The sequence below is a fragment of the Nicotiana tabacum genome, chromosome 18 (assembly GCF_000715075.1).
Source record: "Nicotiana tabacum cultivar K326 chromosome 18, ASM71507v2, whole genome shotgun sequence".
Classification (NCBI taxonomy): Eukaryota; Viridiplantae; Streptophyta; class Magnoliopsida; order Solanales; family Solanaceae; genus Nicotiana; species Nicotiana tabacum.
The window spans coordinates 57,153,363-57,178,553 of NC_134097.1; the positions used below are offsets into that span (position 1 = coordinate 57,153,363).

The 25,191-nt window shown below is 37.0% G+C and overlaps 1 protein-coding gene across 5 annotated transcripts in view; it reads right to left on the minus strand.

The window, feature by feature from the left end:
- Positions 1–23,534, minus strand: part of LOC107764038 (sucrose transport protein SUC4-like) — a 38,557-nt gene extending 15,023 nt beyond the window's left edge. The window contains exons 1-6 of one of the 5 annotated variants that reach the window (XM_075236875.1): positions 22,793–23,534; positions 20,385–21,127; positions 19,639–19,702; positions 19,515–19,558; positions 13,160–13,319; positions 3,376–3,697 (exon numbers count right to left, since the gene is read on the minus strand). In XM_075236875.1, coding sequence (XP_075092976.1) covers positions 13,161–13,319; positions 19,515–19,558; positions 19,639–19,702; positions 20,385–21,127; positions 22,793–23,288 — 1,506 coding nt within the window. In that variant the 5' untranslated portion in view covers positions 23,289–23,534 and the 3' untranslated portion in view covers positions 3,376–3,697; position 13,160. Of the gene's footprint in view, positions 1–3,375; positions 3,698–4,574; positions 5,917–12,131; positions 12,270–12,360; positions 13,320–19,514; positions 19,559–19,638; positions 19,703–20,384; positions 21,128–22,792 lie in introns of those variants that run through there. The other 4 variants (XM_075236874.1, XM_075236876.1, XM_075236877.1 and 1 more) reach the window with 4 other exon arrangements.
- Positions 23,535–25,191: the final 1,657 nt, after the last annotated feature.

Here is a 25,191-nt window from a genome sequence, read left to right on the forward strand (position 1 = left end):
TGCCTAATTTTTGTATTTAAGCTTTTAAATCTCAAGGAAGGTTGATAAATTCGTTTCCTAATAGTTAGGACTCACGGGACGGTGATCGAAAGTCGTGAGTTCGATTTATTCCACTTGTAGTAGACTGTTTTGTAGTCCACTAGTGTTGGCCTCTTGTGCTGCTGATTTATGGAGTTTGGAAGAATAAAGGTCGTGGAGAAATGCCACATGTGGTAAGATAGTGGAATGGTCGCTCGCCGTTGCAATTTCAGGCTAATTGATAACTTATTGATTGGGTGTATTATGGTATATTTGAGTTTTTTGTATTAAATGTCCCGAATTGTAGTTAGGTTGTTTTTGAGTTGTTGATTGTATTGTGTTGTTGTCTCTCCTAAAATAGGCTTGAGGAAGCAGTAAAATCAGAGAAAATACTGCTTGTTTTGTTACAGATTAAGCTACTTTTGTTATATGAATGAGAGAGTCATTCATGGCTTGACAATAGCTTCACTATCGTTGTTGTAGATTAAAGTGCAATGAGCTGAGTTTAGCATTGTTATTGGAAAGATTTCTATAAGGATGTTAAGGCTATCTCTTCTTTCCTTTTAGCATGATCCATATGATACAGCGAAACAAGCAAACACACAACTTTCTCAAACGACTATATTCTTAGAAGTACTAGGGTTGCCTATGTTCATGATTCCCCACATGTCCTATTATTATATCGTCTATTCATTGGTCTTAGAAAATACGTAAATTAATAAAGTTAATTTCATTATATTAACCGAAGGCGTATTGATCTTATGACATCCCGAGAGATCTTATTGACTTACTTCTTATGCATTGCATTCATTTATACATGTACATTGACCCATGACCAGATGGCGTTATATACGCGTATATATATATGTATATGGGGTACGGAAAAAGGTTATGGCATTATATATGCACCTCTACCTGATCAGTTGGTATATGTTGATGATTCGTCCATTGAGGCAGAGATGATATGATGGGATGCCCTCAGAGGCTTAATGATATTATGTATATCATACCTATGCATGATATGACATTTATACGCATATGCATAGCATTATAAATGTTTCATAATTCATAGATCTATTCAGACTTACAGGTTGAGTCCTTTACTCCATATTTGTTTCATGTCTTTTATATACTAATTTTTATGCTTTACATACTCAGTACATTATTCGTACTGACGCTCCTATTGCATGGGGTCTGCATTTCATGCCTGCAGGTACAGGTAGACAGGCTGACGGTCCCCCTTCTTAGGATCCTTGCTCAGCGAGAGTTGGTGCTCCATTTGATCTAGAGCTACTATTGGGTTTTGGTATGATATTTTTGTATATATATGGGTATGACGGGGCCCAGTCCTGTCTTTTATACAGTTGTATCTCTACTAAAGGTCTGTAGACAATCATGTATAGCTGGATAGTAGTCGTGTAGGCTCGCCCTACCATATTCTGCATATATATATATATATATATATATATATATATATATATATATATATATATATATATATATATATGTCGTGTTGGGCTCTTCTGCCTGCATATGATTTAGCAGTTTATTGGCAGATGTCATGCATAACCTTTCCTCATTTCATGTTTATATCTTAGACGTATGGTTAGTGGTGTTCGACAGGTAGGACTCGGGCACTCGTCATAGACCATCGGTTTCGATCGTGGCACATTAACTCATGCCCGACTTTATCATCAATCATTTGATCAATGTTTGGCAATGGGAAAAAGTCTTTAGGGCATGCCTTATTCAAATCTTTATAATCTACACACATTCTAAATGTATTATTACCTATATTTAATAATCGTGTTACCTCTTCCTTGACAAACCTATTTCTGACCTCTGCTATCTATCGTTTCTTCTGCCTTACTGGAGAGAAGATAGGATCCAAACTCAGCTTTGGGACAATCTGTCATATCTGAATGCGACCATGCAAAACAATCAACGTTAAATTTTAGAAAATCCATAATTTTTAACCTGAGTTCGGGATTCAAACCCGTTCCTAAATGAAATTTTCTTTCTAAGAACTCCTCGAACAAGGCTACTTGTTCGAGCTCTACTGCGGTTGATTTGGTCGCGTCCATTTCCTCCGGTAGGCCCCTATAATTCTGATGACTCCTCATTTTTATCATCTTCAATTGGGATGGGAGAAGGCACTAGTTCCTGTAATTGTTGTTTGCTAGTTTCTTTTTCTTTGCTGCTGGAAACAATCACTGTGTTTATCTCCCTTGTAGCCGGTTGATCTCCTCTGATCTGCTTGATCCCTTCTGGCGTGGGAAATTTCAACAGCTGATGGTATATTGAAGGTACAACCCTAATTTCATGTATCCATGGCCTTCCAAAGATCACATTATAGCCCATGTCGCCATCTACCACTTCAAACGGGGTGGTCTTCGTTACTTTCTCGGCCTGTGTTGGCAATAAGATTTCTCCTCGGGTCGTTAAACTTGTTAAATTGAACCCAACCAGAAGTTTTGTTACCGTAACTATGTTTGTAGTTAACTTCACTTGCTCCAAAACTCTCCATTTTATGATGTTGGCTAAACTTTCTGGATCTACCAAAACACACTTAATTTTGAAATCAAAACTCGTCGTCTAAGGTCTTAGCTTGGTCACTCTATTAAGCTTTCCCAGCAAGGATCTAATCCTTCACGAAAAGTAAGAAATTTTGCATATTTTGACCAATTGAAGGTGAAAAATAAGGTTTCTCCCCAATCGCTTAGAGTGTAAAAGTGGGTCGACTGATAATTCCGGATGAAAAAATGGCCAAAAATGAAAGCATTTCTATATTATTTTTGCCAAGGTGGCATACAAGTGCAAGTGCTTTGCAGCTTCTTTTTATAGGATTCTCACTGAGGGATAAAAAATGTGTTAGCAAAACTTTTAAGATCATTCACATTAAGTAAAACATTAATCTAACAAATGGTGTAATTTAGGCATCTTATCTCTCCAAACATTGCGTTTTGTCATGTCAGCTAAGTTACAATTCAATTTCATCATTATTTAATGTTACCATTAGCATATAACTAAGCATTACATGATTGCACTGAAGGTCAGCCTTTTATAGATACTGATAATGCAATAACCACACGAATCTTCCAGGGTACAAAAAAAAGTAAGAAAAACCAGAGAATATTAGTAAAAGAAATCTTTATTTATCAACAAGCTTCCCACATAAAAGATCATAAACCTTGTTTGGTTCGAAAATAACAAGGCGTCACGCGAAAGCTAATAAAGAAATCCTTGAAGACGTTAAACCAGACATGATAGAGAAGTATATTAAAAAAGACACAATACTTTAATATGATTTGGTCAATTGAACAATATATGAAAAAACTAAAAGAAAAAAGTTATGGAGAGAAAAATCTACCCGTAAACAAAGTTCTTTTAAAGACTACATTGTGGATATTATTATGTTATTGTGTGAAGGAAGAATTCTCAATTTATAGAGGCCACAACTTTTTCCTCCAATAAAAGAATCTGTCAATTATTGAAGAGACCTATATGTTCCTTTACGGAAAAGTAAAATAATTATGGTTAATATTCTACTCTTCCTTCAACTAAAAAATAAATCCAAATAAGGTAAGAAAATCAAGACAAATTCCTAACAATTATCCCCTTTGGCCTGAATTTTTTTGACAACGCTTGGTTCGCCTTCTTCACATATTCTTCACTGATGCTGCTTGGCATAGTTAAAAATAGGGATGGGTTAAAAATTGGAGCCTCGTGTGTTAAAGATGAGCACGAGTTAAAATATTAGAACCCAACATTGAAAGTGAACAAAGTTAAAAGTAGAACCCATACATTATAGTTAAAAGTAGAACCCAACATGAGTTAAAAGTGAAATCCATACATTAAAAATAAACATGAGTTAAAAGGTAGAGCTCATGTATGGGTTAGAAAATGGTTTTTGTTTTTAAATATGCACCAGCATGAGTTTTGAAAGTATGGTTGAAATTTGCCTTCACATGTAGTACTCTTGACTTTTTTTTAAATAAAAATCTTTCAAATTAGCTATAGCTTGATTTGAACCCACATTGAACCTGTTTTCAACCTTGCTCTGAACCATTGGCAAATACCACTTGTTGGGTTTGAAAATAACAAGGCATCACGCGAAAGTAAATAAATCAAAACTTGAAAACAATAAACAAGCGGCATAGAAAAGTATATTAAAAGAGACATAATACGTTAATATGATTTTGGTCAATTAACCAACATATAATAAACTAATATTAAACAAAAAAGTTATGGAGAGAAAAAACTCCCTAAACAAATCTCTTTTAAAGACTGCATTGTGAATATTATTATGTTGTGTGAAAGAGGATTCTCAATTTATAAAGGCCACAATATTTTCTTCCAAGAAAGGAATCTATCAAATATGGAAGAAATATATATATTTTCCTTTAAGGAAAAGTAAAACAATAGTAATAGTTAATATTATACTCTTCCTCCGAGTAAAAGAATAAATCTAAATAAGGAAAAAATTAAAAACAAATTCCTAACAAAACTATTAGCCATCAACCACGATTTATGAAATCTTCCTCCGACTAAAAGAATAAATCTAAATAAGGAAAAAAATAAAAACAAATTCCTAACAAAACTATTAGCCATCAACCACGATTTATGAAATCAATTCACCACTGTCACGCACAAACTTCATGAGATTCCAGCACACCTTGATTTAGCATCAAGTAACGTAGCTAAACACACAATATTTTTGATAAAAGAATAAATCCTACTGACAAACAAATATTATTAACTGGTATAGTCTTGTCTGATGGCAGATCCTGGTATTCTCCAGCTGCAACTTCACTTTTAGGAACGACAGGGTGCAGGGCAGCTTCTGTTTTAACCTTCCCCGCCCCTCCCTGCATAGCATTTAAACCCGTATCCACCCGTCCCCCACTCCATCCGTCCCGCCCCGCAGTTTTTAAAAAAAAAAAAAATTGTCTTTTTTTTTTGCCAGTAATTGCATTATATAAACATGCCACAAGCATCTACGCAACATCTTAATTGCATATAGAACCTCGAAACCAGTAGGAGTTCTTTGTGACTCTTTTGCTTCTCCGACATTGAATGACTACTTCTAAAATCGCTATTTTTGCTGGAATTGAGTGAAGCCATGATTTTTCAAGAGAGTTTTGGTGAATGTCTTAAAAAGCGGCCATTTTGGTTTGCTCCTGGCCGACTGGTGGTAGCAGCTCTGGAGCATTGCGTCCACTCCCCCCTCCCTCCCCCCCCCCCAACACTCCCCCCAAAGTTAGAATTTGAAATTATAAAAATAAAAATACCTAAAGTATATCGCACAATATTTTCCGTTTTTCTTTTCTTAATTTAAAAAAAAAAAACTAGTACCGCCTCCTGTATACCTATTCTTTTCTTTTTTATTTAATTATTTTCCCATATCTCTCTATCTTTTATTGAAATCCTCAATTTTTTCTGAACAAATATAAAGAAAAATAAGACCAAAGGAGATTTAATTTTTTTAACCTATCAGATGATCAAAAGCTCAGCAAGACAAAGATTAAAATTAAATCCCCAACCAGCAACCCGCCCGCGTGACTTTTTTGGGGAAAAAAATTGAACCCACCCTGCAACCGCAAACTCTCAAACCCCCACCGCTCTGCAAACGCTCAAACACGTGCTGCCCCGCACCACTCGCACCCGCACCGCCCCATTACCATCCCTGTAATCACTTCTTTTTCAGGATATTAGCTATGGACACCATCTCCATGACCAGGACAGATTGACAAAAGAACAACTCTTGTTGCGAACAACTCATCCCATATAAAACAGAGCCAACCTTGCATCCATTATTTATGTGCAGAACAAGATGGAACCTAGTCTAGTGTTCTCAAACTACACGCAGTGGCGGATTGTAAGGGCTTCGGGAAGGACCTATTCAGCACAAAAGTTGGATTTTAGACTTTATGAAGTTAACAAATTCACCCATTCATGGGCATTTAAATTGTGCATAGAAGAAAAAGAAACAATCTAGAATAGACTTAGCTTAATATTGTCGATATAGGAATAGACTTAGCTTAATAGTATTACTCTCTGCTGCTGTGTAACACAGTATGATTTTGAGCGTTTATACACCCAAATACATATATTTTTTTGATAGGTAAGATAGAAAAGTATTATTGATGTAAACCAGCATCAAGAGAATGCTAGTCAAAAGTTTATAAATCGCTTAAAAATGACAAAGGAATAACAAATGAAACTTCTACCGGGCTACAATTAAAAGAAATCTGTAGTTACTGGCGCTAAGCCACCCACACTAAAATGTGGTTGCAATTTCCATAAAGAAATCAAGTTAAGAACAACTAACCATGAGGAGTAAGATTGGAGTGATATAGGGGAGTTCAAAGAAAACCGGAAAAACCACACCAAATCAAAAACCGAATCAAACTAATTAGACAGACTGATGTTTTCTTTGGTTTGATTTGATACGGACTACCTTACAGAATATTTGTTGCATGCCAGAACTTCTGATCAATAAATCCTTGCAGTATACATGGATTAGACTTTATAAAGAAAAATTATTCCACCTATTGCTTTTTGTTTAGATCAACTATTCCACCAGTTATGTGCTACCTTCCAGCGGCACAAGTATCGGTTAACTCTGCCAAACAAGGATTAGGCAAATGGGAAGAAATTACCTAGCGTTTTTTGTCTTTGACGGGATTTAACCCCTGGTTTCGGAGGTTTTCACCCACCCACCTCATTGACTGCTAAGCTACTCTTGGGTGCAAAAACAAGTATGGTTGGCATGGATTAGACCTATTTGGCTTAAGCCTTCTAGGTATTTGCGATAGGAAGGGAAAACTCATTTACGGGTTACATCTATACTCGGAAAGAAATGGAGTGCACAAAGGAACATACTCCATTTCTCTAAGTCTCTTACTGATACCTGATGTTTGCTCTATCCTAGAAAGTGGAGAATCAGCACACAGAAATTTGTCCAGGACACTTTGACAGTTTGACTAACCTGATGGGAAAACAATAAACATGTGAAAGAAATCATAACGTACGGAGGGAATGAGCTAGGTTACAAAAAACTCATGCAAAACTGTTTTACATTGACTGATTAAATGAAAAAAAAAGATCTATATATAACAATTGCCTCCACACAAAAAAAACCATACTTCAACCTTTAGATCGAGGAATTGTCAAAAAGGCAACAGGATACTGGCAAAGATTAAATACCTGCCAAACCCAGTGCTGGAGAATAATCGGCACCATTGTACTTGTTGAAGTTGTCAAACTCCCACATCGGTTGGGGAGAAAAATTGTTGGGATTTTTCCCTTATAAAAGGAGACCTAATGTTTAGAATTTAAACACACCTCTCATTTGCCTTCTTATCTTCTTAAGGCATTTGTATCTTCTCTCTTTAGTATTATTTCACTTGTTTTTTTTGGAGTGGAATAAAATATTGGTTGTGTCCGAGGAAGTAGGCAAAATTGGCCGAACCTCGTAAATTCTGGTGTTCCTTTTATTGTTGCTTTACTGTCTTATTTATTATTTGGTGGCTGCCATAATTTTTGGTATAGTAGTTGTGACTCATTCACATTATATACATTTGGCTTCCGCAACAATTGGTATCAGAGCCAAGGTACTTCTAAGTATGCTCTGTGGTTACAGCATAGTCTGATCTTCCACATCAGAAAAGATTTATCCTGGTAACTGAGTCAAGGTTCTGTCTGAGTATGTTCTGTGGTTGCAGCTTAGTCTGATCTTCCACACCAGAAAGGAAATAGTCTTGATTTTTGTCGTCAGCTATTAAATAATATTTGTGTCAAAGATGGGAGACAATAAACAAGAAGAATCTACATCAAGTGTCAACAATACGTCATCATTGGCATCTTCGCTTATGACAAGAATTGTGTCAAATGCGAAATTTGCGGTAGAAATTTTTGACGGATCAGGACATTTTGGGATGTGGCAAGGCGAGGTTCTAGATGTCCTTTTTCAACAAGGACTAGATCTTGCCATTGAAGAAAAAAGACCAGATGTTATTGGAGAAGAAGATTGGAGAATTATCAACCGTGTTGCTTGCGGTACCATTCGATCCTACCTTGCTAGAGAGCAGAAATATCCATACAGAAAGGAAACTTCTGCAAGTAAATTATGGAAAGCACTAGAGGATAAATTTTTGAAGAAAAACAGTCAAAATAAATTGTAAATGAAGAAGAGATTGTTTCGCTTCACCTATGTTCCTGGTACCACAATGAACGAACATATCACCAGTTTCAATAAGTTGGTCACAGATTTGCAAAATATGGATGCAACTTTTGATGATGGTGACTTGGCCTTGATGTTATTGCGGTCACTTCCTGATGAGTACGAGCACCTTGAAACTACTCTACTCCATGAGAATGACGAAATTTCTCTCAGAGAAGTTTGTTCGGCTTTGTATAGCTATGAACAAAGAAAGGGAGAAAAACAAAAGGGCGGAGAAGGAGAAACACTAGTTGTGAGGGGTCGTCCTCAAAATCAAATGAGGACAAAGAAGGGAAGATCCAAGTCAAGATCTAAACCCAGCAAAGATGAATGTGCCTTTTGTCGAGAAAAGGGGCACGGGAAGAAAGACTGTCCGAAGTTGAAGAATAAAGCCAAACATAACAATGGAAAGGCCATTATGGATTCAAATGTAGCTGATTGTGATGATTCAGACTTCTCATTAGTTACAACAGAGTCATCAACATCATCAGACATATGGTTGATGGACTCGGCTTGTAGCTATCATATGTGTCCCAACAGGGACTGGTTCATGGAATTTCAAGAAGGAGAATATGGAGTCATCCACACAGCGGATAACAGCCCTCTTACCTCATATGTCATTGGTTCAATACGATTAAGGAACCATGATAGAATGATCAGAACATTAACAGATGTTCGATATGTACCGGATTTGAAGAAGAATCTCATCTCTGTGGGAGCCCTAGAATCAAAAGGGTTCAAAATCATTGCAGAAAATGGAGTGATGAGAGTATGCTCCGGTGCATTAGTGGTAATGAAGGCCAATCGGAAGAACAATAACATGTACCGTTATCGCGGTAGTACAGTTATTGGGACAGCGATAGTAATATCCAGTGACGAAAAAGAGGCAGAAGCAACCAGGCTATGGCACATGCGCTTGGGACATGCTGGAGGAAAATCCTTGAAGACTCTATCAGATCAAGGATTGTTAAAAGGGGTAAAAACTTGCAACTTGGAGTTTTGCGAGCATTGTGTCAAAGGGAAACGGACAAGGGTTAAATTTGGTACAGCAATCCATAATACTAAAGGTATTTTGGATTATGTACACTGATGTTTGGGGTCCTTCCAAAACACCTTCATTGGGTGAGAAGAACTATTTTGTAACCTTTGTTGATGATTTTTCCCGAAGAGTGTGGGTGTATACAATGAAAAGCAAAGATGAAGTGCTGGGAATTTTTCTCAAATGGAAGACGATGGTGGAGAATCAAACAGGCAGGAGGATCAAGTGTATTCGCACAGACAATGGAGGTGAATACAAAAATGATCATTTCAATAAGGTCTGTGAAAATGATGGCATCGTCCGACACTTCACTGTTAGACATACACCACAACAGAATGGAGTGGCAGAACGTATGAACCGGACCTTGCTGGAGAAGGTACGGTGTATGTTGTCCAATGCTGGCTTGGGCAAAGAATTTTGGGCTGAGGCAATTACATATGCATGTCACCTCATTAATCGTCTACCATCTGTTGCTATTGATGGCAAGACACCATTTGAAAAATGGTATGGAAAGTATGTTGTAGATTATGACTCTTTGCACGTGTTTGGCTCAACTGCATATTATCATGTGACAGAGTCAAAATTGGATCCAAGGGCAAAGAAGACTATTTTTATGGGAATTACTTCTGGAGTTAAAGGATATCGCTTATGGTGTCATATGACAAAGAAAGTAATATTCAGCAGGGATGTTACCTTTGATGAATCTGCTATGGTAAATAAGGTAACAAAAGATACCAAACAAAATGAAGGTGCTTCTAAGCAGGTGGAGTTTGAGGGAAAATTTATTTTTCCTACACAAGAAGCAGAGAAGAAAACAACTGAAGATTATCCTCTGAAAGGAGAGCCAGTAGAGGAGATTCCAACTCAGGAACCTCAACAACAACTTGAATCAATAGCAACCAGAAGGCCAAAAAGGACAATAACGAAACATGTTCGTCTCATAGAGATGGTTGCTTGTGCAACCTCAATTGTAGCTGATGATGTTCCTACCACTTATAAAGACGCAGTCCAAAGTTCAGAAGAAGATAAGTGGAGGATTGCCATGAATGATGAAATACAGTCCCTTCATCAGAATCATACATGGAGATTGGTCAATCTCCCGAAGGGAAAGAAAGCAATTGGGTGCAAATGGGTATTTGCAAAGAAGGAAGGATTTCCTAACCAAGTAGATGTTCGCTACAAAGCAAGATTGGTGGCCAAAGGATATGCTCAAAAGGAGGGAATTGATTACAATGAAGTGTTTTCTCCAGTTGTAAAACATTCCTCCATTAGAATTATGTTGGCTTTAGTAGCACAATTGGATTTGGAACTAGTTCAGATGGATGTAAAAACTGCGTTTTTACATGGAAACTTGGAGGAGGAAATCTACATGACTCGGCCAGAAGGATTCAAAGTTGCTGGAAAAGAAAATATGGTGTGCAAACTTGAAAAATCGTTGTACGGATTGAAACAATCTTCTAGACAATGGTACAAGCGATTTGACAAGTTTATGTTGCAGCAAGGGTACAAGAGAAGCAAATACGATCATTGTGTGTATTTGCGCAAGCTTAAAGATGGTTCATTTATATATCTTCTCCTATATGTTGATGATATGTTGATAGCTTCCAAGAATTCGGAAGAAATTGATAAGTTGAAGATTCAACTGAAGAAGGAGTTCGAGATGAAGGATCTGGGTGAGGCAAAGAAAATTCTTGGCATGAAGATAATAAGAGATAGACGTTCAAAGAAACTCTGTTTATCTCAGAAAGAATATTTGAAAAGAGTACTACAACATTTTGGCATAGATGAGAAGACTAAGCCAGTTAGTACTCCATTTGCTCCCCATTTTAAGCTAAGTACTACTATGTCGCCAAAAGATAAAGCTGAACGAGAATATATGTCAAAGGTACCATACGCAAATGTTGTTGGTAGCTTGATGTATGCAATGGTCTGTACGAGACCTGACATTTCACAAGTTGTTGGAGTTATTAGCAAATATATGCATAATCCCGGAAAGGAGCATTGGCAAGCTGTGAAGTGGATTCTACGGTATATTCATAATACTGTAGATGTTGGGTTAGTTTTTAAGCAGGAAGACAATCAGTCTGTAGTTGGATATTGTGACTCAGATTTTGCGGGTGATCTGGACGAACGAAGATCAACTACTGGTTATGTGTTTACTTTTGCAAAGGCACCAGTTAGTTGGAAGTCTACTTTGCAGTCAACAGTTGCTTTGTTTACAACAGAGGTAGAGTATATGGCTATTACAGAGGCTGTGAAGGAAGCAATTTGGCTTCAAGGATTGCTAAAGGAGCTTGGTGTTGAACAAAAAGGTATCACATTTTTTTGTGATAGTCAAAGTGCTATTCAATTAGCGAAGAACCAAGTTTATCATGCAAGGACGAAGCACATTGATGTTCGGTATCATTTCGTACGAGAAATCATAGAAGAAGGTGGAGTCACGGTGAAGAAAATTCATACTACAGAGAATCTTGTTGATATGCTGACAAAAGTGGTGACTGCGGTCAAGTTTCAACATTGTTGAACACTGAAGATTGAAGATGAAGACACAACCAAAATTTGTTATTAAGAGAAAATTGAAGATGTGGAATTTTGCCAAGGTGGAGATTTGTTGAAGTTGTCAAACTCCCACATCGGTTGGGACAAAAATTGTTGGGATTTTTCCCTTATAAAAGGAGGCCTAATGTTTAGGATTTAAACACACCTCACCTCTCATTTGCCTTCTTATCTTCTTAAGGCATTTGTATCTTCTCTCTTTAGTATTATTTCACTTGTATTTTTGGAGTGGAATAAAATATTAGTTGTGTCCGAGGAAGTAGGCAAAATTGGCCGAACCTCGTAAATTCTGGTGTTCCTTTTATTGTTGTTGCTTTATTGTCTTATTTATTATTTGGTGGCTGCCATAATTTTTGGTATAGTAGTTGTGACTCATTCAAACTATATACATTTGGCTTCCGAAACACTTGCGTTTCGACAGGGCAAATAAACCTACCACAGAAATAAAATATAGTCAGCTGATAGTTTACAAAAAGGTAAAGGATGGTGGAGTAGATAAACCTAGAATCAGGACTCCCCATTAAACTGATTACAAGTGTTAATAAGCAAATGATAGGCTTTTGTTCTACAATCATGAAACTACTATAAACAAAGCTCTTTCCGAAAAATAAATGAACATACAATAGTATTAAAGGATAAAAATAAGTTTAAATTGCATCTCAATTAATGAGCATGAATATGTGGATGGATTTTAAATGAATGAATTTCCAATACACAAGTTTAAACACTTCAAAAAATGTGCATCAAAGTGGTAGAGCATCGTGCACTGGATTGTTTAGAAGAAACTAAAGCCAGCAATACTTCATAAGCAGTTGGGACTTGGGCATAGTATCCTTTTTTCTTTTTTAAATAAATAGGACTTGGGAATAGAGTATATATCTGAATCTACTCTGCACAGTATCAACTGCAGTGATGGTGATGTTTGTGCCGAATTCTTATACTTGAAATATGTTCACTGACTTGCTGCAGTTTGTGTTGGATAATTGTGACAGTTCGCACCAATTAAAAAATAAGTAAAAATTCAACAAAGTTCTGTCTTCTTTTTTCTATCCACAATAATGCGAGTGTCGCTTTTGACATGAATGCGGCTTGGTTACTATTGAAAATTGAATTAACCAGGTAAAGAAACCAACACAAAAAGTGGTAGGGGCTCAGTGGCAGCCCAACCATAAAAATCCATTTCCCCCGTCACCAAGTTGTCCTAATAGGAATTGGGTGGAGAGATTTTCAGTTAGAGGCCTAATAAAAGACCTTTAACTCAGGATAATTGCAATGCTACTCTATAGACCAAAGATTGATAGTTATACTTGGATAATAGATACCTCAAGCATGAATCTTGGACTTCTCAACTCGTGTTCGAGGAATTGCCAGGATTGCTATAAGTCCACCGGCAAATGCTGAAACTGCTGCCACAACCAAGGCTGGTGAGTTGCCTCCACCAAAAAGCCCATCCCACGGTCCGCTTCCAAGTGAAACCAACATCTATGAACAATAACAAAATGAATCTCATTTACCGGCCTAGACGTCTTCTGGAAAGTGACAAGATGCATGCTAATTAAAGTGCAGTAAAATTTTCCTCCTGGAAACACTCGGAGAATTACAATATCATTGCAAGTTTTTGCTAAGCCTAGTAAATTTTTCACTGAAAAGAAGGGAATGCCTCCATATTATAAAAATATTTATTTGCCAGCGATTGACAGTACTAACTTGTCATCATAACTGCTGCTTTTTTTCCCTCTCAATTGTGGCAGAGAACATACCAGAATTATATATAATGCAAAGAGCAAAATTTGAGCTAGTGGGATAAAAGAGGTGAACATTTCAAGAAGACTCATAATTTCATTTCCTCTTCCACCGTCTAACTTTTATAATACAAGAACACATCCATGAAAAGCCTAAAGTACTTCATAATTTTCCAGACCTTACTATTTCTCCCACAAAGCATATACACTACTAACCTCCTACTTTGGGAAACCTGCAAATCACTGCCCCCTTTGAATGAGGCGAACACTGTTAGGTTCCATGTTTAAATGTCAAGAAAGGTTCATTTACCGGGGTAGCTTTATAACAGGGAAGTTTATAATGCTGCTGAACAAATATACACAAAATATGCATTTTGTTCATTTAAGAAATATATTTTTTTTCCAATAACAGGGAAATTTCTTCCCCACTAGCTTGGGACAGAGGCATAGTTATTATTGTTGCAATAGTAACTGAGAAATCCCCTATGGGGTAGCTGGCCAATCCCAAAGTTGGAGCATAAAGTCGACACTCAAGGAGTATGGACCCACCCCATAACCCTCCTACCACTTAAATACCAAACTCATGACGTGTGTCTACCACACAATCTTTAAACCAAAGTCCTAGGGCCATCTAACAAATTTAATCTTAAATTGCTAAATCAAAGAATCGAAAGCAAAAGAAAGAAACGCTGATTTTGACTATAGCAAAAAGCAAGACACTAAGAAGTTTGCTCTGTAGAAAAAATCCAGCTGATTTCTGTTGACTTTCAGCAGACCAAGTGACTTCTTTTGAATCTAAATAGAGACTCTCTTATTCTGACAAGTCCCCTCAAACTCAAAGTGGGAAAACAAACCTGAGTTTGCTTATTTTGAAAACATAGAAAGTCAATGCTGAAACTTCCCTAGAATAGTACGCAATCACTAAAAAGAAAAACGGTATTGGAATTCTTTGCTTCATAAAGTGGTTGGTAACTGTACACCGAAAAAAAAGTGCTACTTGCACTACTCATTGAGAGAGATCTGTTCTGACAGAACATAGCATAATTCGAACTGGCAAAATAGCGACAAGAAATTCAAGGTTTAGAGGAAGGCAATCGCCATGTAGAAAGTCGTAATGGCTATCTCGGTAGAGATGAACAGTGCTTGAACGATCTTAGAGAGCAAAGCGGTGTCTGCACAATTGCCAGAGAGGAGCGGTGCATAAATGGTTGCCGGAGAGATCAGTAGTGGCACCCATTGCTGGAGAGAGGAGAAGTGCCAGAAACCAAAATGAAGAAATGAAAAAAAAAATGGCTAGATGAGCAACACAAATTGTACCCGCAGGTAGTGGAAGCTGTTTGAGTCTTTACCAAGAACATTAGAAGCTGTGACACCATGTGATTTTAGAAGAAACTTCTCATTGACTTGATTAAGCAACAATGTCCAAGATATGCTCTTACATAGGAGCATAGGCTATGAACAATATGGTAGGTATTCATTTTCAATTTTAGTAAGGTTAAGTAAATGTTCTATCGAGTACTAAATACAGAGTACTCTAAGGTGTCTTATAGAGAATTTCATAAGATATTTTTAATTCAAATATAAAGATTCTAGACACATTTTCTCTATATTCTACCACTAAATATTACATTACAAAAAAAAAATCACAAAAAGAGATCCCTTTCCACCTACTTTTGGCTAGAAACATCATTAACTTTATTCCCCTCCCCTTCTCTCCTTTTCCTTTCTTTTCTTCTCTAAGATAATGCTGCACTGTGGGCCGGTCCTGAACTGGACCGGGCCCGCGGTTCTAACGGGCTTAACGGGCTTGGTGGGTCGGGCTTGGTGGGCCGGTCCTAACGGTCCCTTAAAGCCCGAGGCGGGCTGGTCTTCAACGTTAAGCCCACGAGCCCGAGACCGGTTAGCCCGGGACCGGCTGGCGGGCCTAACGGCTATAATATAAAAAAAAAACAGCCCAACGGCCATATTTAAAAAGTAGCCGTTTGGGGCTTTTTTTTGACCGTTTGGTAGTTTATAAAATAGTCATTTGGCCCCCAAACTTTATATAATTACACTTTTCCCCATTTCTCAACTATAAATACCCCCTAATTCTTTCATTTTTACTCACCAATTCATCAATCTCTCTCAATCTCTCTACTAGAATTGCTTATTTTATTGTTGAAACTTCGTGAAAAATTGTGAAGTTAGTGAATTGAAGTCTTCAAGTCTTCAACGATTTTCAATTTTCAAGAAGTTGTTCGGCAATCCGGTAAACTCGTTTCAACTCTTAAGTTTTAAGAATATATTTTTGTGTGTTTTAGTTTGCATAATTGTAATTAATATGACATTTTCTTTGAAAAAAATGTTTGGTAAGGGAAAAGATAAAACCGGTGAAAGTAGTGGCCAACCAACTACCCTTCCCCCGGCTCCCCGACCTAGAAAAGATAAGAAAGTTGAAAGTAGTCGTCAACCTAGACGTCCTCCTCCTCCCGTAATTCTTGATAGTGATCACCCTTGTTTTCAATTTACCGATAGTGAATTTTGCCATAATGTTGCACCAGGTGAAAGATTAGATGATGAAATTATGAATGCTCTTTATCCTAATGAAACTATCTCAGAAAATAATGAGGAAAATGAGGATGATGATGAAACCCAAGCACCGGATTTAGATGATACACCTACTAGTCCTGTTAATAACCCAACTGATGCACCGGCCGACCCACCTGTAGAAACTCCTACTTTTAATAGAGAACCTGCTAAACGCCTAGAAACATCATTAGTTTGGAATTTTTTTACTCAAGTAAGAGAACAAAATAAGGCTAAGTGTAAAACTTGTGGGAAATTAATGGCGCATAAATATACTGGAGACCGTAGCGGCACGGGTAGTTTGACTAGGCACATAAAAACACACCCTAGAGATAAAGCTAGATTTTTACAAATGAAAGCGCAGCTAGAGGGGACAAGTGTAGATTCTACGGTTAACCCTAGTACAGGTTCAAATCTAGTTCAACCCGGAATTAACACTGTGACCGGAGGTATTTTATATTACGATCCTAATAGAGATCGTGAAGAATTAGCAAAGATGATTACTGTTATGTGCTTACCCTATTCTTTCCCCTCTAATCCTAATTGGGTGCATTATATTAGAAGAGTTTTTAATCCTACTTATAAAGGTTGGCCTCGCGCAACAGTTAAGAGCGATATTTATAAATATAAACATGAATATGAACAATATTTGTGGTATTTATTTACTCATATAAGTAATCGGATTTCTATTACTACTGATATTGGTAGAAGTGGTAATGATTGTGATTATCTAACTGTTACAAGTCATTGGATAGATGAGGAGTGGACAATGCAAAAACGCATTATTGCGTATAGAATAATTAATTCATGTCACACAGGTAAGTTTATAGCTAACATTGTTGCAGATATTTGTAGATATTTTTGCTTTAGAGATAAAATAATATCAATTTCTATGGATAATGCTTCTAGTAACACTAGTGCTATAGGCATACTTACAACAACACTAAATCCCGCATTTAGAAATATATTTCATGTTAGATGTATTTGTCATATTTATCATTTAATTGTCGGTGATGGTATGCGAATTTTAAATTTAGAAATTAAAAAGGTTAGAATGGATCTTAATTGGCTTTTTTATTCAGACCGTAGAAGTAGACTAAGAGAATATTTTAAAAAATGTGATGAATATGGCCTTAGAGAAAGAAAGGTTCCTAAACCTTGCCCGACTAGATGGAATTATATGTAGGAAAGTTTAGTAGTTGCATATGAATATAGAAACCCAATTAATGCAACGTTTAATGCTCGGGTAGGTGGTGAGGATGATGATGAAATGCTTACTACTCAAGATTGGACGAATGTTAAAATTCTTATAGATTTTTTAGAACATTTTCAAATTGCTACAAATGCATTTTCTAGGCAATATTATCCTACTATTTCAAACTGTTTAATTTATATTGCAGCACTATGTGATTTGTTTGTTGAATTTTCGGAGGGTGGGAAAATTTATCAACTTGCTATAAATGCAATGAAAGAAAAGTTTAAAAAATATTTTTTCCCCTATCCCTCCTATTTATGGTGTTGCTGCAATGTTAAATCCTACAATGAAATTAGGAGGTCCTCATTTTTGGTACTCAAATATTTATAAGGCTTTAGATCTTTCAAATGAGGAATTTGCTACACTTGCAGATGCAAAAATCTCAATTAAAATTAATGCTCAAACAATTTATAATGATTATCAACTTGCCTTAGAACATGCTAGGCCAAATGTTCCAACCCCTACTTCGTCTAGTTCACAATCGTCTAAAAGAGCTGCGGGCTTAAAAGCACTTAAATCTTGGACGGAGTTCAGAGGTTCTCAAGGTGATAATTATGATGAAACTTCACATCTAAATGAGCTTCAAGTTTATTTGTCACAGGGACTTGAAAAGGAAAATCCAGACGGCACTTTTGATCTTTTGGAATGGTGGAAGGCAAGGGAAAAACATTTCCCGGTTCTTGCAAGGATGGCTCGGGATATTTTATCTATTCAAGCTTCAACTGTTGCATCAGAGAGCGCTTTCAGTCAAGCAAGACTTCAAATAGGTGATCATAGAGCGTCAATGAGGGAGAGCTTGGAAAAATCTGTACTGTTTAGAGATTGGATCCGCTCGGAAAGAAGGAACTTTGGAATTGCGGAATCACAACCGGCGATAGATGAAGCTTATGAAGAAATGATGGCAGAAATTGCGGAGGATGCTGCTTCGCCCGGAAGTGGTGATGAACAAGCTTCTTTTCCACCACCACCAACGCAACTTCCTCCGAACCTTGAAGGATTTATGAAATTTGATAGAGATACAATGTAGATTATGGTGTACCTTGTACTTTGGCATATCTTCTTTTAGTTTTTTTCCCTTTTAATGGTGGTATTAGTACCTTCTTGTGCTCATTCCATTGGGGGTAGGAAGACTAAGAAAGATATGCCATTTTTGGTAATAAAAATTATAAGACATGCCCTTGAATATCTTTTTGCAATATTTTTTTGGTCTTTAACTTGCAATTATTTATAAGCTATAATATATATACATAACATACAATATATACTACAAGAAAATATATAAAGGAATATATACACATAACATACTCTTTAACTTGCAATTATTTATAAGCTATAATATATACACATAACATACAATATATACTACAAGAAAATATATAAGGTAATATATACACATAACATACAATATATACTACAAGAAAATATATAAGGTAATATATACACATAACATACAATATATACTACAAGAAAATATATAAGGTAATATATATACATAACATATACTAGTATAATATATATACTACAAAACAAGATTTTTCAAAATTCAAAATGAGGGCCCCACCTCCAATGACCACCAACGGCCATATTGCACAAATAGCCATTTTTTTTCAATTTCCAAAAATGATTTGATTTCTATGTATTGAAGCACTTTAATAATTTGATTTCTACATATATATTACATATATATTATTTATATAGCCATGATATGGTTTACAAGAAATTGCCTTTAAAAAAAACCCGGAAATCAAAAAGCCCGTTAGGCCCGCTAAGCCCACGAGCCCGGCCCGTTTAGCCCAGGACCATATGGCCTTAGGCCCGTCACGGGCTGGTTCCACCCGTTGAGCCCACGAAGCCCGGGACCTCACCCGGGACCGCCAAGCCCAGGCCCGTTAAGCCCGGCCCGTTTGGCCCGGGCCCGGCCCAAGGTACAACATTACTCTAAGATACCCAAAAAAAATCATTTCTCCTATGCCTCTGTTTCTCTCCAGTGCTTTCACTCAAAACATCTGGAAGGGCTGAAATTTTGTGACAAGCCCTTTTTGGATCCATAGAATTAGTGGCTTGGAAGCAACATGAAATAAAAAGAAACAAAAGAATAGATGAGCAAAACGATACCTGTGGAATCACAATTGCTAGATTCAGAACACCCATTGACAGTCCTGCAAGGTTGAAAGCAATAATTGAACCATTACTTTCTATTTGATACATGGATAAGCTAAAGAGACATAGTTCGACCTACCTTGTCCTAGCCCTAGAGCTTCAATCCTAGAGGATACCAAAGCATACGGAACACTGTATGTTATCTGCAAAGAATTAGTTTGGAGAAAAAAACAATCAGAGCCTGGACGAAGTTCTCTCCAAGCCAACATAAATATAGTGCTTATGCTAAAGCCTTCTGTAATAGTTACCTCCCTCTAATACCCTTCCATATCATGTTACAGTTGATAGGCTTCAAGATTCAGTCAGTTACACAATAATATCATTTCAGCTTATAGAAGTTTGAAAAGCAACAGATTTCAACTGTCATCAGCTCGCAGTATTGTCTACTCGAAAGAAAAGAAAGAGCGAAATCGAGCAAGCTGTCAACTGACTGACAAAATCTGACGTTGTTTCAGAAGACAAAAGGGAAAGGAAGAGATAGTTTCCAAATTTTCAGAAGAAATAAAATATCTTCTCTTGAGCCCATAAACTGCTTATTAAACGGCCTACTTATTTCCCTGGCCCTTAACTCTTTATAACAAAACAACGTAAAAGTTTTAAATTTCCTTTCAGTTCTCCATCATTTTCCATCTTATTTTCTTTCTTCCCCTAGTTTCAAACAAAGGCATAGAGTAGAAATGAAAAGACAGATAGCAATTGGTTGTCCATAATTAATCAGGAGAAAGGAGACAACTTGCAGTTTAGAGGTGTCTAATCTTTCCATTCTCCAACATATGCATGTGATTAGAACATAAGAATTTAAGGATACAACTTGAAGTAACTTACTGCCAGTGGGATCCCAAGAATAGAAAATACTACTAGTGCAGCGATAACAATGCCATCTGGGGGTAGATCCAGACCAATGTCCATGTTATTCCGAACAACACTAATTATAAGCATTGCTATAAAGCAGAGACACATGACTATGTTTGAAACTCCCGATGTGAAACCAGCCCCCCATTTCCGACAGAGCTTCTCCATGAAAACTGATGTTATTCCAAGGAGCACTGAGTTCAACATTAGACCCAATGCACCCATTCTAACTCCAGTACTATAGTTCTTTCCATCATTTGGCTCACCACCATAAATCTCTCTGCCAAACCAGTCAGTATCAAACAACAGAAATGGAAACCATCCTATCCAAGTCAGAGCAGTGACAAGCAGGACCACCCAAACTGAAACTGGGAAGAACTTGAAAGTTCCAAATAATTCCCAGAGAAAAGCTTCTTCTTGACTATGGCTTGATTCTCCAATCTCTTCGGTAGTATGAGGGGCAACCTGACTGGGACTTAGAGGCTGCTCATTGGCTGCAGATATGCTGATATATGTAGTGCTTGCAATAAAAATAATGTCAATAACAAAAGCAGCCTTGAGATTGGCACAGTTGACGGTACATGCAGAACTGAGGGTGAAAGGAAAGATCTTGAACCAGCCACTGTAAGATCCAGTGGCATAGCCAAGGATGTTACCAATAGCCATAAACAAGGAGAAGTACGCATTTGCTACTCGAGTTCTTCTGTGATCCTTTCCTACCATGCATAGAGATCACAAGAAAGATGTCACAACTTTTAAGGCAACTTCCCGAAGTAATAAATAGTTACAGATTGAGAATACCCTGTTGTTAATGTAAGTTGGTGTCTTTTTTTATAAGAGACAATACATGTTGGTTTCTTATCAAAAATTAAGTTGGTGTCTCACAAAAGATTCTACCAAGCATTTTATATTCTTTGTCGTATTAATGATGCTCTAACTCTATATATTTCTACTTAATCCAAGAAGCCCTCTGCCTCAAATCTGATAACTATAACTGAACCAATGCCATCATATTCATCAATTTCTCTATTTTTTATGCATATATTGCTCTCCCCCAAATGGAGTGCGGCCAAAAAATGAAATGACGATATAGAAAGGACATATTACTAGCTCCTTAGGTGGACCAAGAAAACATTATACAAACAACAAAGTATGCCGCAAGCCCAAACAAGTTGGGTAGGCAATATGAATCTGAACATGTTGCTCCATTTAAGCTCATCTATCATGAAAACATAATTAATGAACTAAATAAGCAAATGTTTATTCTTAAAGAAATTAGAAAACTGAAGTAGGATTCTGAAAAGCCAAAGCTTGTAGACTATGATATATATTTCCTACATAAGAGATTTAATTTGGATTTTTGCTTTTTATTATAGGATAGATAACAGATTAAATATGGATCTTATAATCGTCATCTCATTTTCAATTAAAAGCAGAAACATAATTATAATGTCTACTAAAAAAGAAAATATACTAAAAGTAAAGGGAACAAATTTCAAGACAGTTGTGACAACATTAATACTCTCGCTGATCTAGTTTGTATGAACCTTTTAACTAATATTTGAAGCTAAATTATATTGGATTAACTCAATATTTAAATATTAAACTTTAGATATTCAAAAACTATCCGAAAATAGTATAAGTTACAATTCTTCTCATGTCAATCGGACGAAAAATAAAATTTCAAAATGTTGGTCAAAGTTTACATAGTTGAATCTCGAAAAGTGAAAAGGTTCACCTAAAATGAAATGGATGATATATTAAAAAATAAAAACAATGCAAACTATACTCCCAAAGAGATAAAATTACCAAGTAATTTTTCCTATCTGCCTAACCTTTAGTGGACCGAGTTACCCGGTACTTGTGTTGGTGGACCGTGAGAAGTAGCAGGTACCTGGAATAGTAGAGGTGCGCTCAATGGACGCCACTGTCATTAAAAAAAAACTATACGTATATCTTATCGATGAATAATTTGCTCATCAGCCCATTGATCAGCCCATCGTATAGGTAGTATATTGTGGGTCTGCCCCGCTACATAGGGGAAGGAGCAGCATTGTCCATTGCACTAACTACGAGTTCTAGCACAATAACTTTACAAGCACACGTCGGAAAAATGTCCATCGCGTTGCCACGAATGATTGCCGATTTCTCCGAGAAGAAAAGATTATTCCATTGAAAGAAACAGAGAATTTACCCGCAAAAAAAAAAAGGAAAAAGAAAAAAGGAAGACTACCAAATATATGAATCAAAATGGCAAAATTACAAATTCAAAGCTTAAATGCAGATAAAGAAGCATAGTAGAAAATGCAATAGGAGAAAAATCCACAAGCACGTGCTTAAAAAAGATACTAGTAATAGTCAAAATTGAAAGGAGAGCTTACTAGTAAGATCAGCAAGAAGAGCACGGCAAGGTCCTTGAGTCAAATTATTAGCAACATCAAGCAGCCAAAACCCTACTATAAAAGCTGCTATAGCCCGCACTTTTTTCTCACCCCTATCGCCGAACAACCAACCAATATCAGCTGAGAAACCGATGATCAACACAGCAATCATGATCGACACAGCTCCGTCAACAATAAACGGCCGCCGGCGACTGAACCGACTGGTACACCGGTCACTCATGTGTCCAACCAAAGGCTGAACCAGCAAGCCCGAAAGCGGCCCGCAGAGCCATATTATGCTAGCCCATGCGTGAGGAATTCCGAGCTCTTGCACGTATGGTGTGAGTAGTGACAGCTGTAAAGCCCACCCGAATTGTATCCCGCCGGCTACTGATGCCACTCGGAGGAGTAGCCTCAACGGTACTCTGGCCCGGCCCGGTTCTCGGCTCGCCCCGCGGTTATGTCGCGTTCTGTGTCCTCTATGACCTTCCGGCATCGTGGAAGTATCTGTATTTCTACGTATACATGTACGTTATATATACGTGCTTTCTAGTGTGTGCGTGTGAGAGAGGGAGAAATGGTGGAAAGAAAGGTGGTGGAATTGGTGTTAGAAATGGAGTTGGAGGATCATAAGAAAATGCGCTTGTAGAATAAGAAAATTGTACATGATATGTTGGAAAAGAGGTTGAGATAAATATGGACAAGGAGCGAGGAAAATATGGGAGAGTGTTTATAAAATAAAGACGGTAAAGTAAAGACACGTATAGAAAAAAACTGATATATTATTCGAATTCAAATTGATGTACATAATGAACCGAAATCTCTTCTATTTATAGAAGAAAGGAAGCTGTTGTGTAAGCTGCTACTATAAGTTGTTGTGTAAGCTGCTATTACAAGCTGTTGTGTAAGCTGCTACGCAAGCTGCTGTGTAAACAGCTACTGCAAGTTGCTGTGTAAGCTGCTACTGCAAGCTGCTGTGTAAGCTGCTATTATACCAGATATGGATGATCTTCTACTGAGAGCAATGTTTATCCATAACGGAGTACTGAATGGATAAGCTTATTATACCCGGTATGGATAATCTTCTATCTAGGGTAATGTTTATCCATAACCGGGTGTCACACCTCCTTTTTGCGCGGGCCGCCCCGAAGGGTTAAAATGCGCGAGGGAGTTTTTTTCAATTTAAGTGACAATATTCGAAATGAGATTATTTATTTAATTCAGAGTCGCCACTTGGGAAAGGTTTGGCTTTTGGTGTCCCAAGTCACCGGTTTATCTTGAATCCCAAATCGAGGAAATTTTTCGACTTTTCCAAATGAAGTCTGCGAACCAGAAATTCTAAGTAAGGAATTCTGTTGACCCGAGGGAAGGTGTTAGGCACCCTCGAATCCCGTGGTTCTAGCACGGTCGCTTAAATTGTTATAAAGGCTAAATATCTGATTTCAATATATGTTATGACTTACGTGCTTTTATTAAGTTTAAACCGCTTTTACAATTATCATTTTTTTTTATAGAATTGCAACGTCGTGAAAATGCATCTCGAACCACGTCACAATCAATGCACTCGTGGTTATCAATACATTTCGACTCCGTTGAGATTTGGATTTGAGTCACATCAATGTGCACCCGAGTTTAAGAATGTAATTTAATTAAGCCGCGCCTAAAGCAACTAGCGTATTGTTAATTTTGGGGAAGGCCGTAAAATTCGTTAAATGGCCTGCCCCGAATTCTAAGTATTCTAACATATACCTTTGGAGGGCCCCGCAACTTGTGCATTTTTATTTGTCGGGGCTCATCTCAATTTTAGAAAGGATATCCTAAAGCGACTACATTTCTAATGCGTTTGTCTCTAAAAATAGAAGAAAAAAAAAGATACATGCTAATTTAATTATATGCTTTGGCCTAATCCGGATTCTTATCAATTTCTGATTAATTATTTACAAAGTGGAGAAAGCGTTATACTTCACGAAAAATGCTTTAATTTGACAAAGAAATTACATACGAGATTGCCGAAATACGACGCTCAATCCAAACAAACATCCTTAAGTTAAAATTAAATTAAACTCGCTTAAACAGGATTAATAGAATTCCTTATTAAAGGATGTTACTGATGATGTTCAAAACTCGTCCTATAAACTACCTAAGGAAGTTGAAACTCGGGGATTTAAAACTGTATTATATTTGGCTAGATTTAACAGCCGTTCGCCCTTACCTATTCAAAGCATGCTAAAAAGAGTGAGTTTAAATTCAACAATCGTATTAAATAGTTGCACATTTCATGAATTATATTTACATCCTGTATACTACTAAACGAATCAAATGTCGCGGTTTCAAATCAGCATAAGCTTCAATTAAGTACAAACTTACTAATGTATTCTTTATCAGACTAAAATTGCGCA